The sequence below is a fragment of the Hypanus sabinus genome, chromosome 3, assembly GCF_030144855.1.
Source record: "Hypanus sabinus isolate sHypSab1 chromosome 3, sHypSab1.hap1, whole genome shotgun sequence".
NCBI classification, from domain to species: Eukaryota; Metazoa; Chordata; class Chondrichthyes; order Myliobatiformes; family Dasyatidae; genus Hypanus; species Hypanus sabinus.
In genome coordinates, this window is record NC_082708.1 from 5,336,586 (window position 1) to 5,355,347 (window position 18,762).

At 44.5% G+C, this 18,762-nt stretch overlaps 1 protein-coding gene across 2 annotated transcripts in view; it reads right to left on the reverse strand.

Annotated features, from left to right (window-relative positions):
- Nucleotides 1-18,762, reverse strand: part of numa1 (nuclear mitotic apparatus protein 1) — a 171,086-nt gene that overhangs the window by 70,625 nt on the left and 81,699 nt on the right. For both annotated transcript variants that reach the window (XM_059963590.1, XM_059963589.1), the window contains 5 exons: nucleotides 17,831-17,911; nucleotides 12,446-12,536; nucleotides 8,095-8,209; nucleotides 4,584-4,741; nucleotides 3,227-3,341 (listed from right to left, as the gene is read on the reverse strand). In XM_059963590.1, coding sequence (XP_059819573.1) covers nucleotides 3,227-3,341; nucleotides 4,584-4,741; nucleotides 8,095-8,209; nucleotides 12,446-12,536; nucleotides 17,831-17,911 — 560 coding nt within the window. The remainder of the gene's footprint in view (nucleotides 1-3,226; nucleotides 3,342-4,583; nucleotides 4,742-8,094; nucleotides 8,210-12,445; nucleotides 12,537-17,830; nucleotides 17,912-18,762) is intronic.

Here is an 18,762-nt window from a genome sequence, read left to right on the forward strand (position 1 = left end):
TGGGGGTACATGTCCACAGATCCCTGAAAGTTGCCTCACAGGTAGATAGGGTAGTTAAGAAAGCTTATGGGGTGTTAGCTTTCATAAGTCGAGGGATAGAGTTTAAGAGTCGCGGGGTAATGACGCAGCTGTATAAAACTCTAGTTAGGCCACACTTGGAGTACTGTGTCCAGTTCTGGTCGCCTCAGCATAGGAAGGATGTGGAAGCATTGGAAAGGGTACAGAGGAGATTTATCAGGATGCCGCCCGGTTTAGAGAGCATGGATTATGATCAGAGATTAAGGGAGCTAGGGCTTTACTCTTTGGAGAGGAGGATGAGAGGAGTCATGATAGAGTTGAACAAGATATTAAGAGGAATAGACAGAGTGGACAGCCAGCTCCTCTTCCCCAGGACACCACTGCTCAGTACAAGAGGACATGGCTTTAAGGTAAGGGGAGGGAAGTTCAAGGGGGATATTAGAGGAAGGTTTTTCACTCAGAGAGTGGTTGGTGCATGGAATGCACTGCCTGAGTCAGTGGTAGAGGCAGATACACTAGTGAAGTTTAAGAGACTACTAGACAGGTATAGGGAGGAATTTAAGGTGGGGGGTTATATGGGAGGCAGGGTTTGAAGGTTGGCACAACATTGTGGGCCGAAGGGCCTGTAATGTGCTGTACTGTTCTATGTAACCTTTGATGCCCTAATCAAGAATTTATCAACTTCCACTTTAAATGTATCCAATGAATTGGCCTCCACAGCCGTCCGTGGCAATAAATTCTACAGATTCACCTGAACACTTGATCAGGAACAGTCCATTTCTCTGATTTAACTCCTCTCCTCTCCATTCAAATCTATCAGGTTCAAGATTGTTTAATGTCGTTTCCAATACACAAGTGTAAAGAAGAAAAAATAATTGTTATTCTGGATCCGGTAGAGCATCAACAAAAACAAAAGATAAAGAATACACTATTAAAGAATTACAACAAATACAAAAGATAGCTTATATACATAGAGTGACTGTATGTCCATAAAGGGATGCTCGGCACAGGAGTGTGGGTACAGAAGTGACTATGACAGGAAATGATAAAGTAGTGGTGTTTAGGGATATGGAGGGATGGTTAGTGGTGGAGGTGTTGATCTGCCTCACTGCTTGAGGAGGTAACTGTTTTCGAATCTACTAGTCCTGGTGTGGATGCTACATAGCCTCCTCTCTGATGGGAGTGTGACAAGAGTAGGGTGGTGGGATTCTTCATGATACTGCTGGCTTTCCTCCAGCACCTTTCTGTACACCTGTCCTTGATGGCAGGTAGGTTGGTGTCGGTGAAGTGTTGGGCAGTTTTGACTACCTGCTTTCACAGCCTTCCTGCCCACCGCAGTGCAGTGAAGCAGCTTGTTAGGATTTTCACTACCGCACATCTGTAAAATAATGTGATTAGATATTGAGGACTCCACTGCCAGTGGCACCTCTGAATACCAGAAGAGTGATAATGACAATGTCTTAAGAAATTATGAAATGGTGCGTTTGGTTAGACAGAAAACATTTCCACTTGTGGGCAAGACCAGACAATGAAACCTCTAATAAGGAGTAGTTACTAAGAAATTAAGTGGAATTCATGGAGAAATCCAATCACTATTGGGAATATTTGAGACAATGTGCATTATGTTTAAAAGGAGATGTGAGTGTAAGAAATACGTGTAAGTGGGTGAGATGAAGCAGGATGCAAAGACATTTGAGTACAGTGGTTGGGACCTTATGTTGCAGTTGTACAAGATGTTGGTGAGGTTGCACTTGGTACTGTGTACAGTTTTGGCCGCCCTATTAAACTGGCAAGAGTGCAGAGAAGATACTGCCAGGACCAGGTTATCATTCCCTGGAATGTAGAATGAGGGGTGAGGTGTTTAAAATTATGAGAGGCATAGATAAGGTGGATGGTAAAAGTCTTTTCCCCAGCCAGGGTAGACGAGTTCAAAACTAAAGGATCTAGAGAGGGAAAAGATTTATAAGAGACCTGAGGCATACCTTTTTCATACAGAGGGTGTTGAGCATATGGAACAAGCTGCCAGTGGAAGTGGTAGCGGCAGGTACAATAGTATCATTTAAGAAGCCCTTGGACAGTAAGTGGAGGGGAGGACCTCAGACTGACATGGGCCAAATGCAGGAAATCAGGATTAGCAGGATGGGCACTGTGATTGCCATGGCTAGATAGGCTGAAAGGCCAGTATCTATGCTCTATTGCTCTGTGACTCTACGAATTTGTGTGAAACAGCCCAGTTCTGACTTAACTCCTCAACTGCTAGTTAAGCATTGTTATAGTGTTATAGCTGGGGGGGGGGGGGGGTAGGTAGAGGGGTAGTGGGGATAAACTCCCACTGTCCCACTGCCTATTAAATCCTCCTGTTGGTGTGCATCTTAAATAGCCTTGGACTACCAAGTCCAGCTCCTGGCCTTCAGGTGTGGCTTAGCTACTAAGCCCAGTGAAACCATTTCTATTGACAGGAGAAGGGCAAAGGCAGGTTACTGGCACCTTAAAACCAGTTATTTAAGCCAGATGGGTGAGGCTCATTAGCCGTGGTTAGCCGGTCAGCTAGAAGGACAACACTGATCTCAAACCTCCTTTGCCTTGCAGGAACTAAATCCTGAGGAATTCCGGAGCTGGAGTCCCTAAGGCAATCCTACATCCAGTTCAACACTGACTGCCAACTACCACGGCAACAACGGTGCCAAACTGGATCAGTATCAGCCATTCCTTTTGATTCATCAGCTGCATGGAGAGGTGAAGCATGCTGCATGGGCAACAACTTGCTCTCCTTATTATGGTCCTGGCTTCTGAATCAACTTCACCTTGCAGCACCGAGCCACAGACGATGTAGACAGCTAGGACATAACATCTATGGTTGCTCCAACAAAGACCCACAGCTCATCTCCATTCAACCCCATCAAGCTAGTGAGGACTTCTTTGCTAATGCCCTTGAGGAAAGGGCAGCACCACTACACACAAAAATTGTTGGACAAACTCAGCAGGCCAGGAAACTTCTATGGAGATGAATAAACAATCGATGTTTCGGGCTGAGACACTGCATCAGGACAACTCCTGGGTCAGAGAATTCCTCAGATCTTGATGAAGGGTCTGTGCTCAAAATACTGACTGTTTATTCCCCTTCATAGATGCTGCCTGAGCTCCTCCAGCATTTTCCATGTGTTTCTCTGGATCTCCAGCATCTGCAGAATCTTGTGCTTATGAATACCTTTCATACTTTTCCCTCAGATTGCCAAGTTCATCAGGCTGCTCCTCAGTGGCCTGCCTCTCCGTTAATTTCACCAGACGATCAATCTTCTGCTGCAAGATGGAGACTTCCGTTTCTGGTGAAAGGAAACAAAATCAGGAGAGTGTTACGTTGTTCTGACATCAGCCCTCACCGTGTTTCAATGTACACACAATGGCTAGAGACCAGTACCGATGGCTCAACTCTGTCCGCACTGAGAATGCAAGGCACATCAGGGCTGTGGTGCAGTGCCAGCTGAGACCTGGTGCACAAATCCCTGAGGTGGAACTTGGAGCAAGAAATTTCTGAATCAGAGGGGAGCGTGAGTAGCGGTTAACATTCAGGAAGGAAAGCTGACATGCTTATCAAGTCTTTGCTGCAAGTTTAATCTCACACTGCGAGGACAACTCTAAAAGGGCAACTTTAATTTCACACCAATTGGTTCAAATCTAAACTCACACCAGGAAGGTCAACCCTAATCTCAAGTTAATAAGGTCCATTCTAATCTGCCCTGTTGAGTGGAACAGGAAACCCTATGAGCAGCTACAGAGCCGGAATGCAACAACTGAATGCGGTGGGGGGGTTGAATCTACCATTGCCTTTTATTTTTTTAGAGATACAGCACGGTTACAGGTTCTTCCACCTCAACAAGCTTGCCCTGCCCAATTACACCCATGTGACCTACCAAAATGCTCTACCAGTCTGTTGTTGCCAGAATAATCTTCTATGCAGTGGGGCAATGGCATCAACACAGGTGATGCCAACATGCTCAATAAACTGATTAGAAAGTCTGGGTCTGTTATAAGAGTCAAACTGGACACACTGGACTCTGTAGCAGAACCTCACCCTCTGTGTGCCGTTTTGACTGAACAAAGTGGCACTTTTAGTGATAGACTAAGACAACTGCGCTGCTCCAAAGAGCATTATATGAGGTCATTCTCATACTCGGGCCATTAAGCTGTATAATGAGTCGATCTATAGCCAGGGAAATGATGTCCCCTCCTGTTAGACTGTTCGTGGGGTAACTTGTTTTTATTCTTTCTTCTTCTCTTCTAATATTTATATCCATGCACTTGTAATGCTACAGTGACACTGTAATTTTCTTCGGGATTAATAAAGTACCTATCTAACCTACTATGCCGTACGTCTTTGGAATGGGGAGGAGAGGAAACTGGAGCACCTGGAGAAAAGCAACACGTACAAATTCCTTACAGATAGTGGCAGGAACTGAACCCGGATCATGGGGGTTCTGATAGCTACCGTGCTGCTCACAATTGCATGTTTTCTCAAACACACATGGAGGCAAAACACAGAATGGGACCACATCCCACACTGTTACCTTTCTCGGTGATCAGCTTGCGAGCCTCGGTCAGCTCAATCTCCAGATCATTGCGGAGCATCCGCGCATCCGCCAGCTGCTTCTTCATACGGCGCGCCTGCACCTGCGGGGTTTGCATGAAGTCCCGCATTGGTGACGTTGGGGACGAAGGTCCACAACTGCAAGAGAGAACAAAGAACAGTACAGCATGGAGCATTTGAGAGGTAACACTGTACTGCCTCTTACTTTATCCACTGCCAGAGACATGGCCACCTTAATACCTGTATAACCAAAGCCTTTTGATAACACTATGCTTTACCTACTGCCAGAGATGGTGCCACTCTAATGCCTGTATAAGCAAAGCATATGAGAAAGCAAGGATGTAATGCTGAGCTGTTATAAGGCATTGGTTAAACCACACTTGGACTATTGTGAGCAAAGGATGTGTTGGCATTTGGAGAGGACCTGGAGGAGGTTCACAAGAATTATCCCAGGAATGAAAGGGTTAATATAGGAGTGTTTTGATTGCCCTAGGCCAGGGGTCGGCAACCCGCGGCTCCGGAGCCACATGTGGCTCTTTTACGTCTGTGCTGCGGCTCCCTGTTGCTTTGGGAAATAATTGGTCAGTATTTAATTAAAATGTATTTTATGTTAGTTTGTTAGTTTTTGAAATGTAATTCTAAATTTGAAGATTATGGTGATCTTGTACAATCTAATTAAGATGTTGTGGCGACCCATTTCCTGACACATCTGAACCGGCTCACAATTAGCCAGCGTTCAGGCTAAGGGAGATAGCCTACGGGGGTTTGTGAGTACGTGTCTTTTGCAGCATCCGCGCCCATGGGGGGCGGGTTGAGGGAGGCTTAAAAGCAAGGCTGTTTAGTTCGAATAAAGCTATCTTTGACTGCAGTTTACTGACTGCGTGTAGCACACCGCTACAACGTGTTTTTATCGCTGGCTGTCCAGAGGGGAGGTGCTGAAACGCTTTGTCGCGTGTCCAGAAGAAGTGAAAACTTTCCTGGGCAGCAAAGGGCCCACCTTTCCTGAGCTGGAACAGCCAGAGTGGCTGGAAAAGCTACACTTCATGGTAGACATGACAGCGCACCTGAACACGCTGAACACAGCTCTTCAGGGGTAAGGACGTACAGCCCTGCACATGTTGGAGGATGTTTTGGCATTCAAGCGCAAGTTGACAGTGCTTGCCAGAGATTTACAGAAAGGCACATTGTCTCACTTCCCCAATTTGAGAGAGTTCAAACAAGGTCACAACATGATAAATTCGGAGTATTTACATTCTGCAATCATCGCAATGCAAACATCGTTTGGGAAACGCTTCTGTGAGTTCAGAGAGGAAAAAAACACATTATCCTTCCCAGTCACTCCCCTAAGCATCGATCCATCCCTACTGAATACGACTGCATTGTCAGGTGTGAGTCAACCTGACCAAGTATGATAAATATTTTAATTGCCTATTATTTTACGTATATTCATATGTTTTCATTGTTCAGTGAAATAGTCCTTTTATTTTTCAGGTTGACAGCTGGCTGACGTTATTTTTGGTTTGCTGCTGGTGGCAAATTTAAGTTTGGCGTTTTTCATAAATACAAGAAGGACTCAAATAGACGTTGAGTATTTTACTTAAAAGTAACCTTCAACCCAACGTCTTTTTTTCGGAGTTCAAAATGTTTTTGTTGCATGCAGAAATGTAATTTCGTTTTCTCTGCAGGAGTTCATCAATTTCATAAATGCAACACATTATAGTTTGTTTATACATAGCATAAAGGCAAAACAAAACGTTGTATGCAGTGTTATTTCATTTTAAATGTCAAACGGGTTTTGTGGCTCCCAGTGTTTTCTTTTCTGTGGGAAACGGGTCCAAGTGGCTCTTTCAGTGGTAAAGGTTGCTGACCCCTGCCCTAGGCCTATACTCGCTGGAGTTAAGAAGATTGGGGGATCTCACTGAAACATTTAGAGTGATTGTGGAGAGGATGTTTCCTATAGTGGGGGAGGTCTAGAATCAGAGAGCATGGCCTCAGAAAAGAGGGATGTCCATTTAGACCAGAGTTGAGGAATTCCTTTAGCCAGAGTGTAGCGAATCTGTGGAATTCATTGTCATGGACTGCTGCAAGGGCCACGTCATTGGGTATACTTCAGAAGTTGGTAGGTTCAAAAGTTACAGGGAGAGGTAGGAGAATGGGATTGAGAAAGATAATAAATCAGCCATGATGAAATGGAGGAGCAGACTTGATGGGCCAAATGGTCCAATTTTGCTCCTTTGTATTATCTACTCATCTTGAAATTCACATCAATACCTGTTGGATCTCTTATGAGGCTCCCGATCAAAATAAACAGTGCATTAAACTACACTTTCAATGTCCTTCACTGTGGAGAAGTGCTCGAGATGACCGGGAACCATGGTTACCTGTCCTTTATTAAGGACAATTACTGGTTGGGAGACTGCTGCTTACAACAGTGAGAAGGAGGTAGAGTGAGGAATAATCAGTACATTTAAACACTCCCTTAACCCTCAATCGCAAATTTTTTTCAAACCTTCCTACAAACTATTGTGTTCAGTTCTGGTCATCTCATTACAAGAAGGATGTGGAAGTTTTAGAGAGGGTGCAGAGGAGATTTACCAGGATGCTGCCTGGATTACAGACCATGTCTTTTGAAGGTAGATTAAGTGAGCTAGGGCTTTTCTCTTTGAAGAGGAAGAGAATGAGAAGTGACTTGATACAGGCGAACAAGATGCTAAGAATGGACAGCTAACAACTTTCTCCAAGGGTAGAAATGGCTAATACAAGGGGGAATAATTTTAAGATGATTGAAGTATGGGGGGGGGGATGTCAGAGGTAGGATTTTGTTTACACAGTGGTGGGTGCACAGAATGCCCTGCCAGGGGTGGTGGTAGAGGCAGATACATTAGGGACATTTAAGAGACTCTTAGACGGGCATATGGATGGAGGGCCATGCGAGGGGGAAGGGTTAGATTGATCTAGGGGTAGATTAAAAGATCAGCACAACATTGTTGGTTCAAGGGCCTGTACTGTTCGATGTCCTTTAAAAATGGAGTTACGGGTTGTGTAGGAGGATAGGATTAGATTGATGGTGGAGTATATTTATATAGGTCAGTACAACATTATGGGCAAAGAGCCTGTACTATACAGTTCTACACTCTAAGCATGTCAACTAATGTGGTCACCTCTCTCTAACTGCTTTCACTTGGGTCTGATGCCAAGTATTGAACAATGCTTCATTGAAAAAGTCTAAAGCACTTGGTATATGAAAGTCATTGTGTGAATAGACAAAGTCCTCGAACTTGACAGGCAAAAATCTGCAGAGGAACCGTGCTTATGCTTCAGGTCACATGATGCATTATTTCCCAGTTTCAGTATTTTACTTTAGTGCAAATAGAGCCTGAACTAGGAAAAAGAATGAAAGAAATCCTATGAATTGTATCAGGCTCCCCGGCTGTAACTGTGACAAGATACAAAAGAGTGTCTGATGAGCAGGAACATTTTATACTACTGACCTGTAAACTTTGGATGACAGAAACTGGGTTTTTTGCCCTCCAGCTTTCCCACAGAACATTGGTGAGATTACTTCATCTGAGCCCGGGCTGTGCAGATGGGCCAATGGCGAGGAAGCTGTGAAGGTGAACAGAGAATTAAGATGTCTCCTCATAACAGTGTCACAAATTCTTGAGGTGGCGACCAAAAGGTGAAACAAAACACAACAACGAGTTAAAACGAAGTGGAGTGACCAGTACGACAATGGAAGCTGAAGAAAGGTTAGGAAGGTAACCCGTTCTCCCTTTCACCCTACGGTCAGGTGGTAATAGGTTCAAAACCCACTTCAGTCCAGAGAATTAATCCAGACTGAGATTCACTAATGCACTGAAGGGAAGACAAACCAAATCATAATTAGTTAGATCGGGGTCGGCAACGTTTACCACTGAAAGAGCCAATATGGACCCATTTCCCACAGAAAAGAAAACACTGGGAGCCACAAAACCCGTTTGACATTTAAAATGAAATAACACTGCATACAACGGTTTTTTTTTGCCTTTATGCTATGTATAAACAAACTATAATGTGTTGCATTTATGAAATTGATGAACTCCTGCAGAGAAAACGAAATTACATTTCTGCATGCAACAAAAACATTTTGAACTCTGAAAAAAAGACGTTGGGTTGAAGGTTACTCCATAGGTAGCCTACCTTGGATCGAAGAATTAAAAGAAAGCGCGCACTGGTGGGTGTCGGGCATTGGCAGTGGTGATGTATATTAATAGCGATAAAAAAAACACCTTGTAGCGGTGTAGCGTTACACGCAGCGCTAAAATAAAGACACTGCAGTCAAAGGTAACTTTATTCGAACTAAACAGCCTTGATTTAAAGCCTCCCTCAACCCGTCCCCGTGGGCACGGATGCTCCAAAAGACACGTACTCACAAACCCCCGTAGGCTATCTCCCTTAGCCGGAATGGTGGCTAATTGTGAGCCGGTTCGGATGTGCCAGAAAATGGGGTCTCCACAACGTTTTTAGATTGTACAAGATCACCATAATCTTCAAATTTCGAATTACATTTCAAAAACTAACAAACTATGGGGAGCCGCAGCACAGAGATCAAAGAGTCGCATGCGGCTCCGGAGCCGCGGGTTGCTGACCCTTGAGTTAGATGATCGCATAGTAGGTTAAAAGTCAGCACAACAATGTGGGCCAAAAGGCCTGTACTGTTCTATGTTTTAAATCTAAAGTCTCCAATGTTCACTCTTTTCTCGCCCCAACCCATCTGTTTATCCTCCCTTTTTCCTCTCTGTCAGCCTTCATAACCTGCCACCCTCCCCTACCTGTCTGTCATCTTACACCTCTCCTCAGTCCACCGATCATCTCAGAATTCTTTCTCATCACTGCCTTTTCTCTCTTTACACTGACCACACTCTGGCTACCTGCTCAAGAAATCCCTCTTCAGCTCTGTTCCAAACGGACATCCCTTTATTCTGAGGCAGTGCCCTCTGGTCTTCAAATCCCCTACTGTAAGAAACAACCTCTCCCCATCCACTCCATACAGGCCTTTCAATATTCGATTGGCTTCAATGAGATCCCTCATTCTAAACTCTGGCGAATACAGGCCCGTAGCCATTAAACGTTCCTCATACATTAACTCTTTCATTCCTGGAATCATCTCCCCTCACCACTCTCAGTGCTGATATGTTTTGACACTAAGCACCCACAATTCCTGCTCTTCCACTAATGACACTCGAGCCGCTAATTCCTCCACCAGATTGTTTGTTGCTCCAAGTTCCAGCATCTGCTTTCTCTTGTCTCTCCAGTAAATCTGCAGTATCCAGATAGAGGAGAGAGTCCATAGTACTATTCTGAAAGAGAGTGGGGTCAGTCCTTCTGGGTATCCTACGACTTCTCTCATTTATCATGAGTATATTTGCATGGAGCACTGCCACAAGAAAGCAGCGTCCATCATCAAAGACCCCACCATCGAGGACAGGGGTTCCCAACCTGCGGTCCAAGGACCCCTCAGCTAAATGTAGGAGACCGTGGCATAAAAAAAGCTTGGGAACCCCTGATCTAAGCCATGCCTTCTACTACAACCAAGCAGAAGGTACCGGAGCCTTGAGTCCCACACCACCAGGTTCAGAAACAGTTACTACCTCTCAACCATTAGGCTCCTGATGCGGTGTGGATAACTTCACTCACCTCAACAGCCTGCAGATTCTACACCTCATGTTCACAATATTATTTCTTTTTTATTTGCACGATTTGTCATTTGTTAATCTTTGATGATAAAACCATAACACACAAGAGCAGAATTAGCCATTCTGCCCATCGAGTCTGCTCTACCATTCCATCACGTCTGATTTATAATCCCTCTCAACCTTATTCTCCTCCCTGTAACATCTAACACCCTGACCAATCAAGAATCTATCAACTGCTGCTTTAAATATACTCAATAACATGGCCTCCATAGCTGTCCGTGGCAATGAATTCCACATATTTACCACCCACTGGTTAACAGAGCAAAAGTTCGGAGCAACTAAACAATCGCCATCTTACTGGAAGTCCCCATATTTACCACCAACTGGTTAAAGAAATTGCTCCACATCTCTGTTTTAAATAAACACCCCTCAATTCTGATTCTGTGTCCTTGGGTCCTAAATTCACCTCTCTATCCTCTCCACATCCACTCTGGCAAGGGCTTTTAATATTCCATAGGGTTCAATAATATTCCCCCCTCATTCTTCTAAACCCCCGTGAGTACAGGCCTACAGCAACAAAATATCCTCATACATTAATGCTTTCATTCCCGGTATCATTCTTATGAACCTCCTCCGGACCCCCTCCAATGCCAGCACATCTTTTCTTGGATCAAGACCCAAAACCGCTCACAATACTCCAACTGCTGTCTGACCTGTGCCTTAAAGCTGCAGCATCAAATCCTTGCTCTTATATTCTAGACCTCTCAAAAAGAATGCTAACATTGCATTTATCTTCCTTTCTGATTCAACCTGCAAGTTAACCTTTAGGGAATCCTGCACAAGGACTCCGAAGTACCTTTGCATCTCCGATTTCTGAATTTTCTCTGTTTAGAAAATAATCCACACTTCTATTCCGTCTATCAAAGTGCAAGACCATGCACTTCCTTACACATTTACTATTGCCACTTATTTGCCCATTCTCTCATTCTGTCCAAATTTCTCTGCTTCCTTAATACTATCTACCCTGTCCATCAACCTTTGTATCGTCTGCAAACTTGGCCACAAAGGCATCAATTCCGTCGTCCACATCATCGATATATAACGTGAAAAGGAGTGGTCCCAATACCAACTCTGTGGAACAGCACTTGTCACCAGCAACCAATCAGAACCAGCTCCTTTTATTCCTACTCTTTGTCTCATCATTGATCTTCTGTCCATGCTAGTATCTTTCCTACAATACCATTGGGCTCTTATCTTGTTAAAACAGCATGTGTGGCACCTTGTCAAAGATCTTTTGAAAATCGAAGGAAACATCATCCACTGACTCTGTCTGTTATTTCCTCAAAGAATTCCAACAGACTTGTTGGGCAAGATTTCCACTTCAGCAAACTATGCTGACTTTGGCTAATTTTGTCATGTTCCTTTTCCTTAATAATGGACTCCAACACCTTCCCAACCACTGAGGTCAGGCTAACTGGCCTATAAATTCCTTTTTTCTGCCTTTCCTTTTTAAATTATGTATGCTTTTCTTTTGTATTCCTTTATTTTTCCTGTAAATGCCCACAAGAAAATGAATCTCAAGGAAGTGTGTGGTAACAAATTTACTTTGAACTTTATAAACTGATGATCTGGAAGGTGCCAAATGAGCTTTTCCAGCTCCAGCCGGCAGATAAGAGCAGACGAGGCACCGCAGTAACATAGCAGTTAGCACGACACTATTACAGCTTGGGGCAACGGAGTTCAGAGTTCAGCTCCATTGCTATTCTGTAAGGAGTCTCTATACGTCCTCCCATGATATGCGTGGGTTTTCTCCAGATCCTCCAGTTTCCTCCCACAGTCCAAAGACATACTGGGTAGGATATTTCGTCATTGTAACCTGTCCCGTGATTAGGTTACGGTTAAACCTGGGATGGCACAGCTTGAAGGGCCAGAAGGCCCTGTGCTGCATCCCTGAACAAACAAAGAATTAAATATCACACAGCACAAGTCTGTTACTCCTGAGTGGAGAGAAGAAGAGTATATTCCTGATATGAGGCCATTTCCAAACTGAAAACAGGATCACAGCAAGCCTCAGGACAAACTTCAGACTTGATGCACAAAATAAACAGTCCCTGTCATGTACATTTGATTGGTGTAGCAAATTTATTTAAACAGTATATTTAGTTACCTCGACTCTGCAAGAACGTGGCTAAGTTATTGTCCAGATGAATGGCATCTTCGTTGTCCATCATGTAACGGAGCATGCCCACTAGCTCTCCCTGGAACGTGGAGGTGGGAAAAGAGAATGTCAAGCACACACAAAATGCCGGAGGAACTCAGCAGGTCAGAAAGGTTCTTTGGAGATGTACAAACAGTTGATGGTTCAGACAGAGACACTCCATAAAGTTTGGAAAGGAAGGAGGAAGAAGAATGGGGGGGGGGGGGGGGAGGAAGTAAACTTGGCAGATGACAGGTGACACCATGTGAGGGTGGGTGGGGGAGAGGGGATGAAGTAAAAAGCTGGGGGGAGGGAGTAGGTGGAAGAGGTAAATGGCTGAAGAAGAAGGAATCTGACAGGAGAGGAGGGTGGACCATGGGAGAAAGGGAAGGAGGTAGGCAGGTGAGGGCAAAAGAAAGGGTAAGTGGAAATAGGGAATGGAAAAAAAAAGAGGAGGGAGTTGGAGAAATTACTGGGAGAGAAATTGATATTCATGCCAAGTCAAACACATGCTTTAGCACAGTTCAAATAAATATGTAAAATGTTATAAATCAGGGACTGTGACTCCTCCAACTAGTAATCCCAAGGGGGCCAAAAGGTGTTTGGAATAATTACAGGAAGTGCAGAGGGATCTAAATAAACCTAGGAAAACTGGCCATGCCAATGAGCAAATAAACCAAAGATCAGTTACAATTTTATTATGGCATGTCTGAATAAATATTTGAGGGAGTTAAGCTTCAGCAGGTTTTAAGTAAATCAGGAAGTTTGTTGGTTGCTTCAGCACTATGGTTCAGAGTTTGGTACAGCTGACAAAGTCACTATGGGTAACGGCAGGTAGTACAGACCGAGGCCTCAGAAAGGGGCACAATTAACTTATTATAAATGTGGGAAGTGTTCACAGCCCCCAGTTTGCCTGACTAAACAACTACCCTTGCACAAACCAATGGCACCATTCACAACTTCAAGGCAGAATACCGTGAGCTCAATGGCTCGCTCAGAGATCTGAACGCATTGAGTGCCCCACTGAGAGATAGTTGAGCAGCTGAATATTATTTTTCACAACACAGAAGACTGGTTGGCCCATCGAGTCTCTTCTCACTGCTGCCTACACGAGGAGGTACAGAAGCCTTAGGACCCTCACCACCAGGTTCAGGAACAGTTATTACCCCTCAACCATCAAGCTTCTGAAACAGACAGGATAACTTCACTTGCCTAAACAATGTACTGTTCACACAACCTATGGACTCACTTTCAATGACTCTTTATCTCATTTTCTCAATATTTTTTTGCTTACATTTTTCTTTTTGTATTTACACAATTTGTCGTCTAAGGCATCACCCTGACACAGTGGTGTCAAGAAACCAACCTCTCTCGCAATGTCGTACAAATAAAAGAGCTGGTTGTGGACTAGGCTAAGCACCATTGACATCACTGGACCAGGGATTGAGTGGGTGAACAGCTTTAAATACCTCAGTATACACATCACAGAGGAACTCGTTTGGTCTGTATATACCGGCTGTATAGTGAAAAAAGCACAACAGCCTCTCTTTCACCTCAGATGGTTGAAGAAGTTTGGCATGAGTCCCCAAATCCTAAGAACTTTCTACAGGGGCGCAACTGAGAACATCCTGACTGGCTGCATCACTGCCTGGTATGGGAACTGTATTTCCCTTAATCGCAGGACTCAGCAGAGAGCGGTGTGGACAGCCCAGTGCCCTGAGCAGCGCCGCCATTCCAACATGCTTCAGAGCTGCCACCATCGTCCCCGTGCCAAAGTCTTCAGTGTCCTGCCTCAATGACTACCGTCCCATTGCACTCACATCCATCATCATGAAGTGTTTCAAGAGGCTCGTCATGAGGCACATCAAGATCCTGCTACCCACCTCATTGGACCCCCTGCAGTTTGCTTATCTTCCCAACCGCTCAACAGATGACACCATTGCCACCACCCTCCACCTAGCCCTAACCCACCTGGACCAAAAAGACACGTACGTTCTAATGCTGTTCATAGACTTCACTTCAGCATTCAACACAATCATTCCTCAGCATCTGACTGGAAAGCTGAAACTGCTGGGCCTGAACACCTCCCTCTGCAACTGGATCTGAGACTTCCTGACTGGGAGACCTCAGTCAGTCCGGATCGGGAGCAGCATCTCCAACACCATCACACTGAGCACAGGGGTTCCCTCAGGGTTGTGTGCTCAGTCCACTGCTGTTCACTCTGCTGACCCATGATTGTGCAGCAATACACAGCTCGAACCACATCAAGTTTGCTGATGACACAACCTTATCAATACCTTATTTCCCGCCTAGGTCGCCTCCTTCCTGCCGGCATGAACATCCAACTCACTGACCTCCGTTGATACCCCTGCCCCCCATCCCTATCTATTATTTTAGTCTGGTTCTCTTTCTCTCTCTTTTCCCCCCTCACTATAATCTCTCCCCCCAGCCCTACCTTTCTTTCTCTTTTATTTCCCATAATTCTCCACCTTCCCCCTAGCCCATTTCCCTCCAGCCTATCACTTCCCAGCTCTCTACTTTATCCCTCCCCCCACTTCTTATCCCCCCTCGATCATCCCATGTTACTTCACTCCTGATGAAGGTTTCGGCCCAAAACGTCGTTATTACCTCCTCCCATAGTTGCTGTCTGGCCTGCTGAGTTCTGCCAGTATTTTGTGTTTATTTATTTCCAGCATCTGCAGATTCACTCGTGTTGTCTTTCAAAATTTTGTATGTTTCTATAAGATCCCCTCTCATTCTTTTGAATTCCAGAGAATACAGTTCCAGGCAATGCAATCTCTCCTCATAGGTTAACCCCATCCTGGAATCAACCTAGTGAGCCTTCTCTGCACTGCCTCCAAAGCCAGTATATCCTTTCTCAAGTATGGAGACCAGAACTGAACACAGTACTCCATGTGTGTCCTCACCAGTACCCTGTATAGTTGCAGCATGACCTCCCTGCTCTACCCTGTATAGTTCAGCATGACCTCCCTGCTCTTGAATTCAATCCCTCTAGCAATGAAGGCCAACATTCTGTTTGCCTTCTTAATAACCTGCTGTACCTGCAAGCCAACTTTTTGCGATTCATGCACAAGCACTCCCAAGTCCCTCTGCACAACAGCATGCTGCAATCTTTCACCGTTTAAATAATAATCTGCTCGTCTATTATTCATTTCAAAGTGGATGATCTCACATTTACCAATGTTCTATTCCATCTGCCAGACCGTGGCCCACTCACTTAACCTATCTATATCCCTCTGCAGACTCTCCACATCCTCTGTACAATTTGCATTTCCACTCAGTTTAGTGTCATCAGCAAATTTTGCTACGCTACATTCAATCCCCGTTTCCAAGTCATCAGTGTAAATGGTAAACAGCTTCACGCCCAGCACCAACCCCTGCGGCACCCCATTCACCACTGACTGCCAACCAGAGAAACACCCATTTATACCAACTCTCTGCCTTCTATTGGTTAACCAATCCACTATCCATGCCAATACACTTCCTCCAACTCCATGCATCCATATCTTATTTATAAGTCTCTTGCGCTGCACTTTATCGAACGCCTTCTGGAAATCCAAGTATACGACATCCACCTGTTCCCCTCTATCCACTGCACTCATTATGTCCTCAAAGAACTCCAGTAAGTTTGTCAAACAGGACCTGCCCCAAATCCATGCTGCGTCTGTCCAATGGAACCAGTCCTTTCTAAATGTTTCACTATTTCTTCCTTAATGACAGCTTCAAGCATTTTTCCGACTACAGATGCTAAGCTAACTGGCCTATAGTTGCCTACATCCTTTTTTAAAAAGTGCCATGACATTTGCTGTCTTCCAATTTGCCAGGGCCTGCCCAGAGTCTAGAGAATTTTGGTAAATGATTATCAACGCATCTACTATAACCTCCGCCAATTCCCTCAGCACCCTGGGATGCATCCCATTAGGACCAGGGGATTTATCTGCCTTCAGGCCCTCTAGTTTGCTGATCACTATCTCTTTTGTGACAGTGATCTTATCAAGGTTCTCACCTATTTCATCTTTTGAGACTTCATCCCCCCCCCCCATGACAACTATGTCTTGTTTTTCTATATTGTCAAAACATTCCCTGCCATAAACATACCCCCCGTTATAAAACACACACACACACTTTTTGTAAGCCCCCATCCAAACCAGAAAAACCCCAGGATCACAAGTTCTATTTTGTTACATTACGTTTTACAAAAGTTATAAATTCATGAAGACCAGAGTAATAGATATATTTCCATACTGCCCAACTGCTCCCTATAACTCAGGCCCTCAAGACCTGTAAAGATTCTAGTAAACATTTATTTTGATTTCCAACAACTAAGAGTTTCATTAGTCTGTTATGTCATTGCCAGGTCCAATAATTACCCCATTCATCGCCAGCACACAATGGTGGCACTTCACCTTAAGGTCACCTCATTTGTCCTGCAGCAACACACAAAATGCTTTATCAATGAAGGGTCCCGATGGAGAGTCTCGGCCCAAAATATCAACTATTTATTCCTCTCCATAGATGTTACCAGACCTCTATCCAAAGCAGCACACTTTACTAACGCCACCATGGGAAGAATGCCTTCAATCATACATCACCCTTCGACTCTCTACCCAGCACAAGGGTGGAAGTGTCAATCACTACTATGGATGTGGACACCAAGGCAACTACCCAGTAATATTAAGACAAGACGGACTCTTGACCTCACAATCTACCCTGTAGATGTGTTAACTATTGTTTCTCTGTGGCGGTTCCACTTTATTCTGTTACTATTTTTCAGTGCAGTGATGTGGTGAAATGATTTGTATGAACGGCACACACAGTCAACATTCCTTCATTTCCTGTCTGTCCACATGTCTAACAATCTCTTAATCAGTTCTATCATATCTGCTGCCATCAGGCAGAATATACAAATGCCTGAAGGCACGTGGCACCAGGCCCAAAAATAGCTTCCATCCTATTGTAATCAGTCTCTGAAACTGATGAGATACAACGCCTGACTCTCACAATTTACCTTGTTATGGCCTTGCCCCTATCCGCCTGCAGTGCACTTTCTCTGTAGCTGTTACATTTAATTCTACATTCTGTCATTGCTTGACCTTGTTCTAATCAAAGCACTGCATTGAATTGGGGTTGAGAGTGATAATAATCAGCCATGATGGATTGGCGGAGCAAACTCGATGGGCTGAATGGCCTAATTCTGCTCTAATGTCTAATGGTCTGTACCTGCAGTTCTTCCACTGTATCAAGTACACGTGTCAAAGATAAGCCAATACCAATCCCAAAGACTGCCTTGAATGTGTTACCCTCATTCTGTGACACAGCAGGTAGTTTGCTTACCTGGGTTTCTGTATCAAGATCATCAAACTCACGTGGGTTATGTCTGGCCATGGTATGAAGGTGGAGGAGAAGCACAGCCATCTTTAAAGAAAGGAAAGAGATGATGATTAAAGGGTACAAGGAAGTGTAGTGCACAAGTGGGTAACTGACACAGACACTTGTAAACTGAGCACCAATCTAGCCAGTGACATCAAAGCCTACCAACAGAATACTGTAAGGAATTCACGCAGAAGCAGAACTGTATGAACAACACATACACAATGCTGGAGAAACTCAGCAGGTCAGACATTATCTATGGAGAGGATAAAATAGTTCCTTCTCCTCTTCTATTCCACATTCTGGCTTCTTACCTCTTCTCACCTGCTTATCACCTCCCCCAGTGCTCTTCCTCTTTCCCTTTCTCCCATGGTCCAGTCTCATCTCCTATCTGATTCCTTCTGCTCCAGCCCTTTACCTTTCCAAACTACCTGGCTTCACCTATCATGTTCTAGCTAATATCCTTTCCCTCACCACATCTTTTTATTCTGGCATCTTCCCCCTTCCTTTTTAGTTCTGATGATGGGTCTCAGCCTGAATCTTCAACAGTTTATTATTCATTTCCACAGATGCTGCCTAAGATGCATAGATAAATTCCCCCAGCAGCTTGTGTGTGTTGCTTTGGATGGCCAGGATCTGCAGACTTTATCATGTTTAGGAATACACAAATGACATTCTGGGCTGAGACTCTTCATCAGGACCGGGAAGGGATGAAGCAGAAGCCAGAAAAGGAAGGTTGGGATTGGTGAGACCAGGTGAAGGAAAAGGTGGATGGGTGGGGGAGGGGGAGATAGGTGGAAGAGGCAAAGGGCTGCAGAAGGAATCTAACAGGAGAGGAGACTGGGCTATGAAAGAATGGGAAAGAGAAGGGACACCAGAGGGAGGTGATGGGCAGT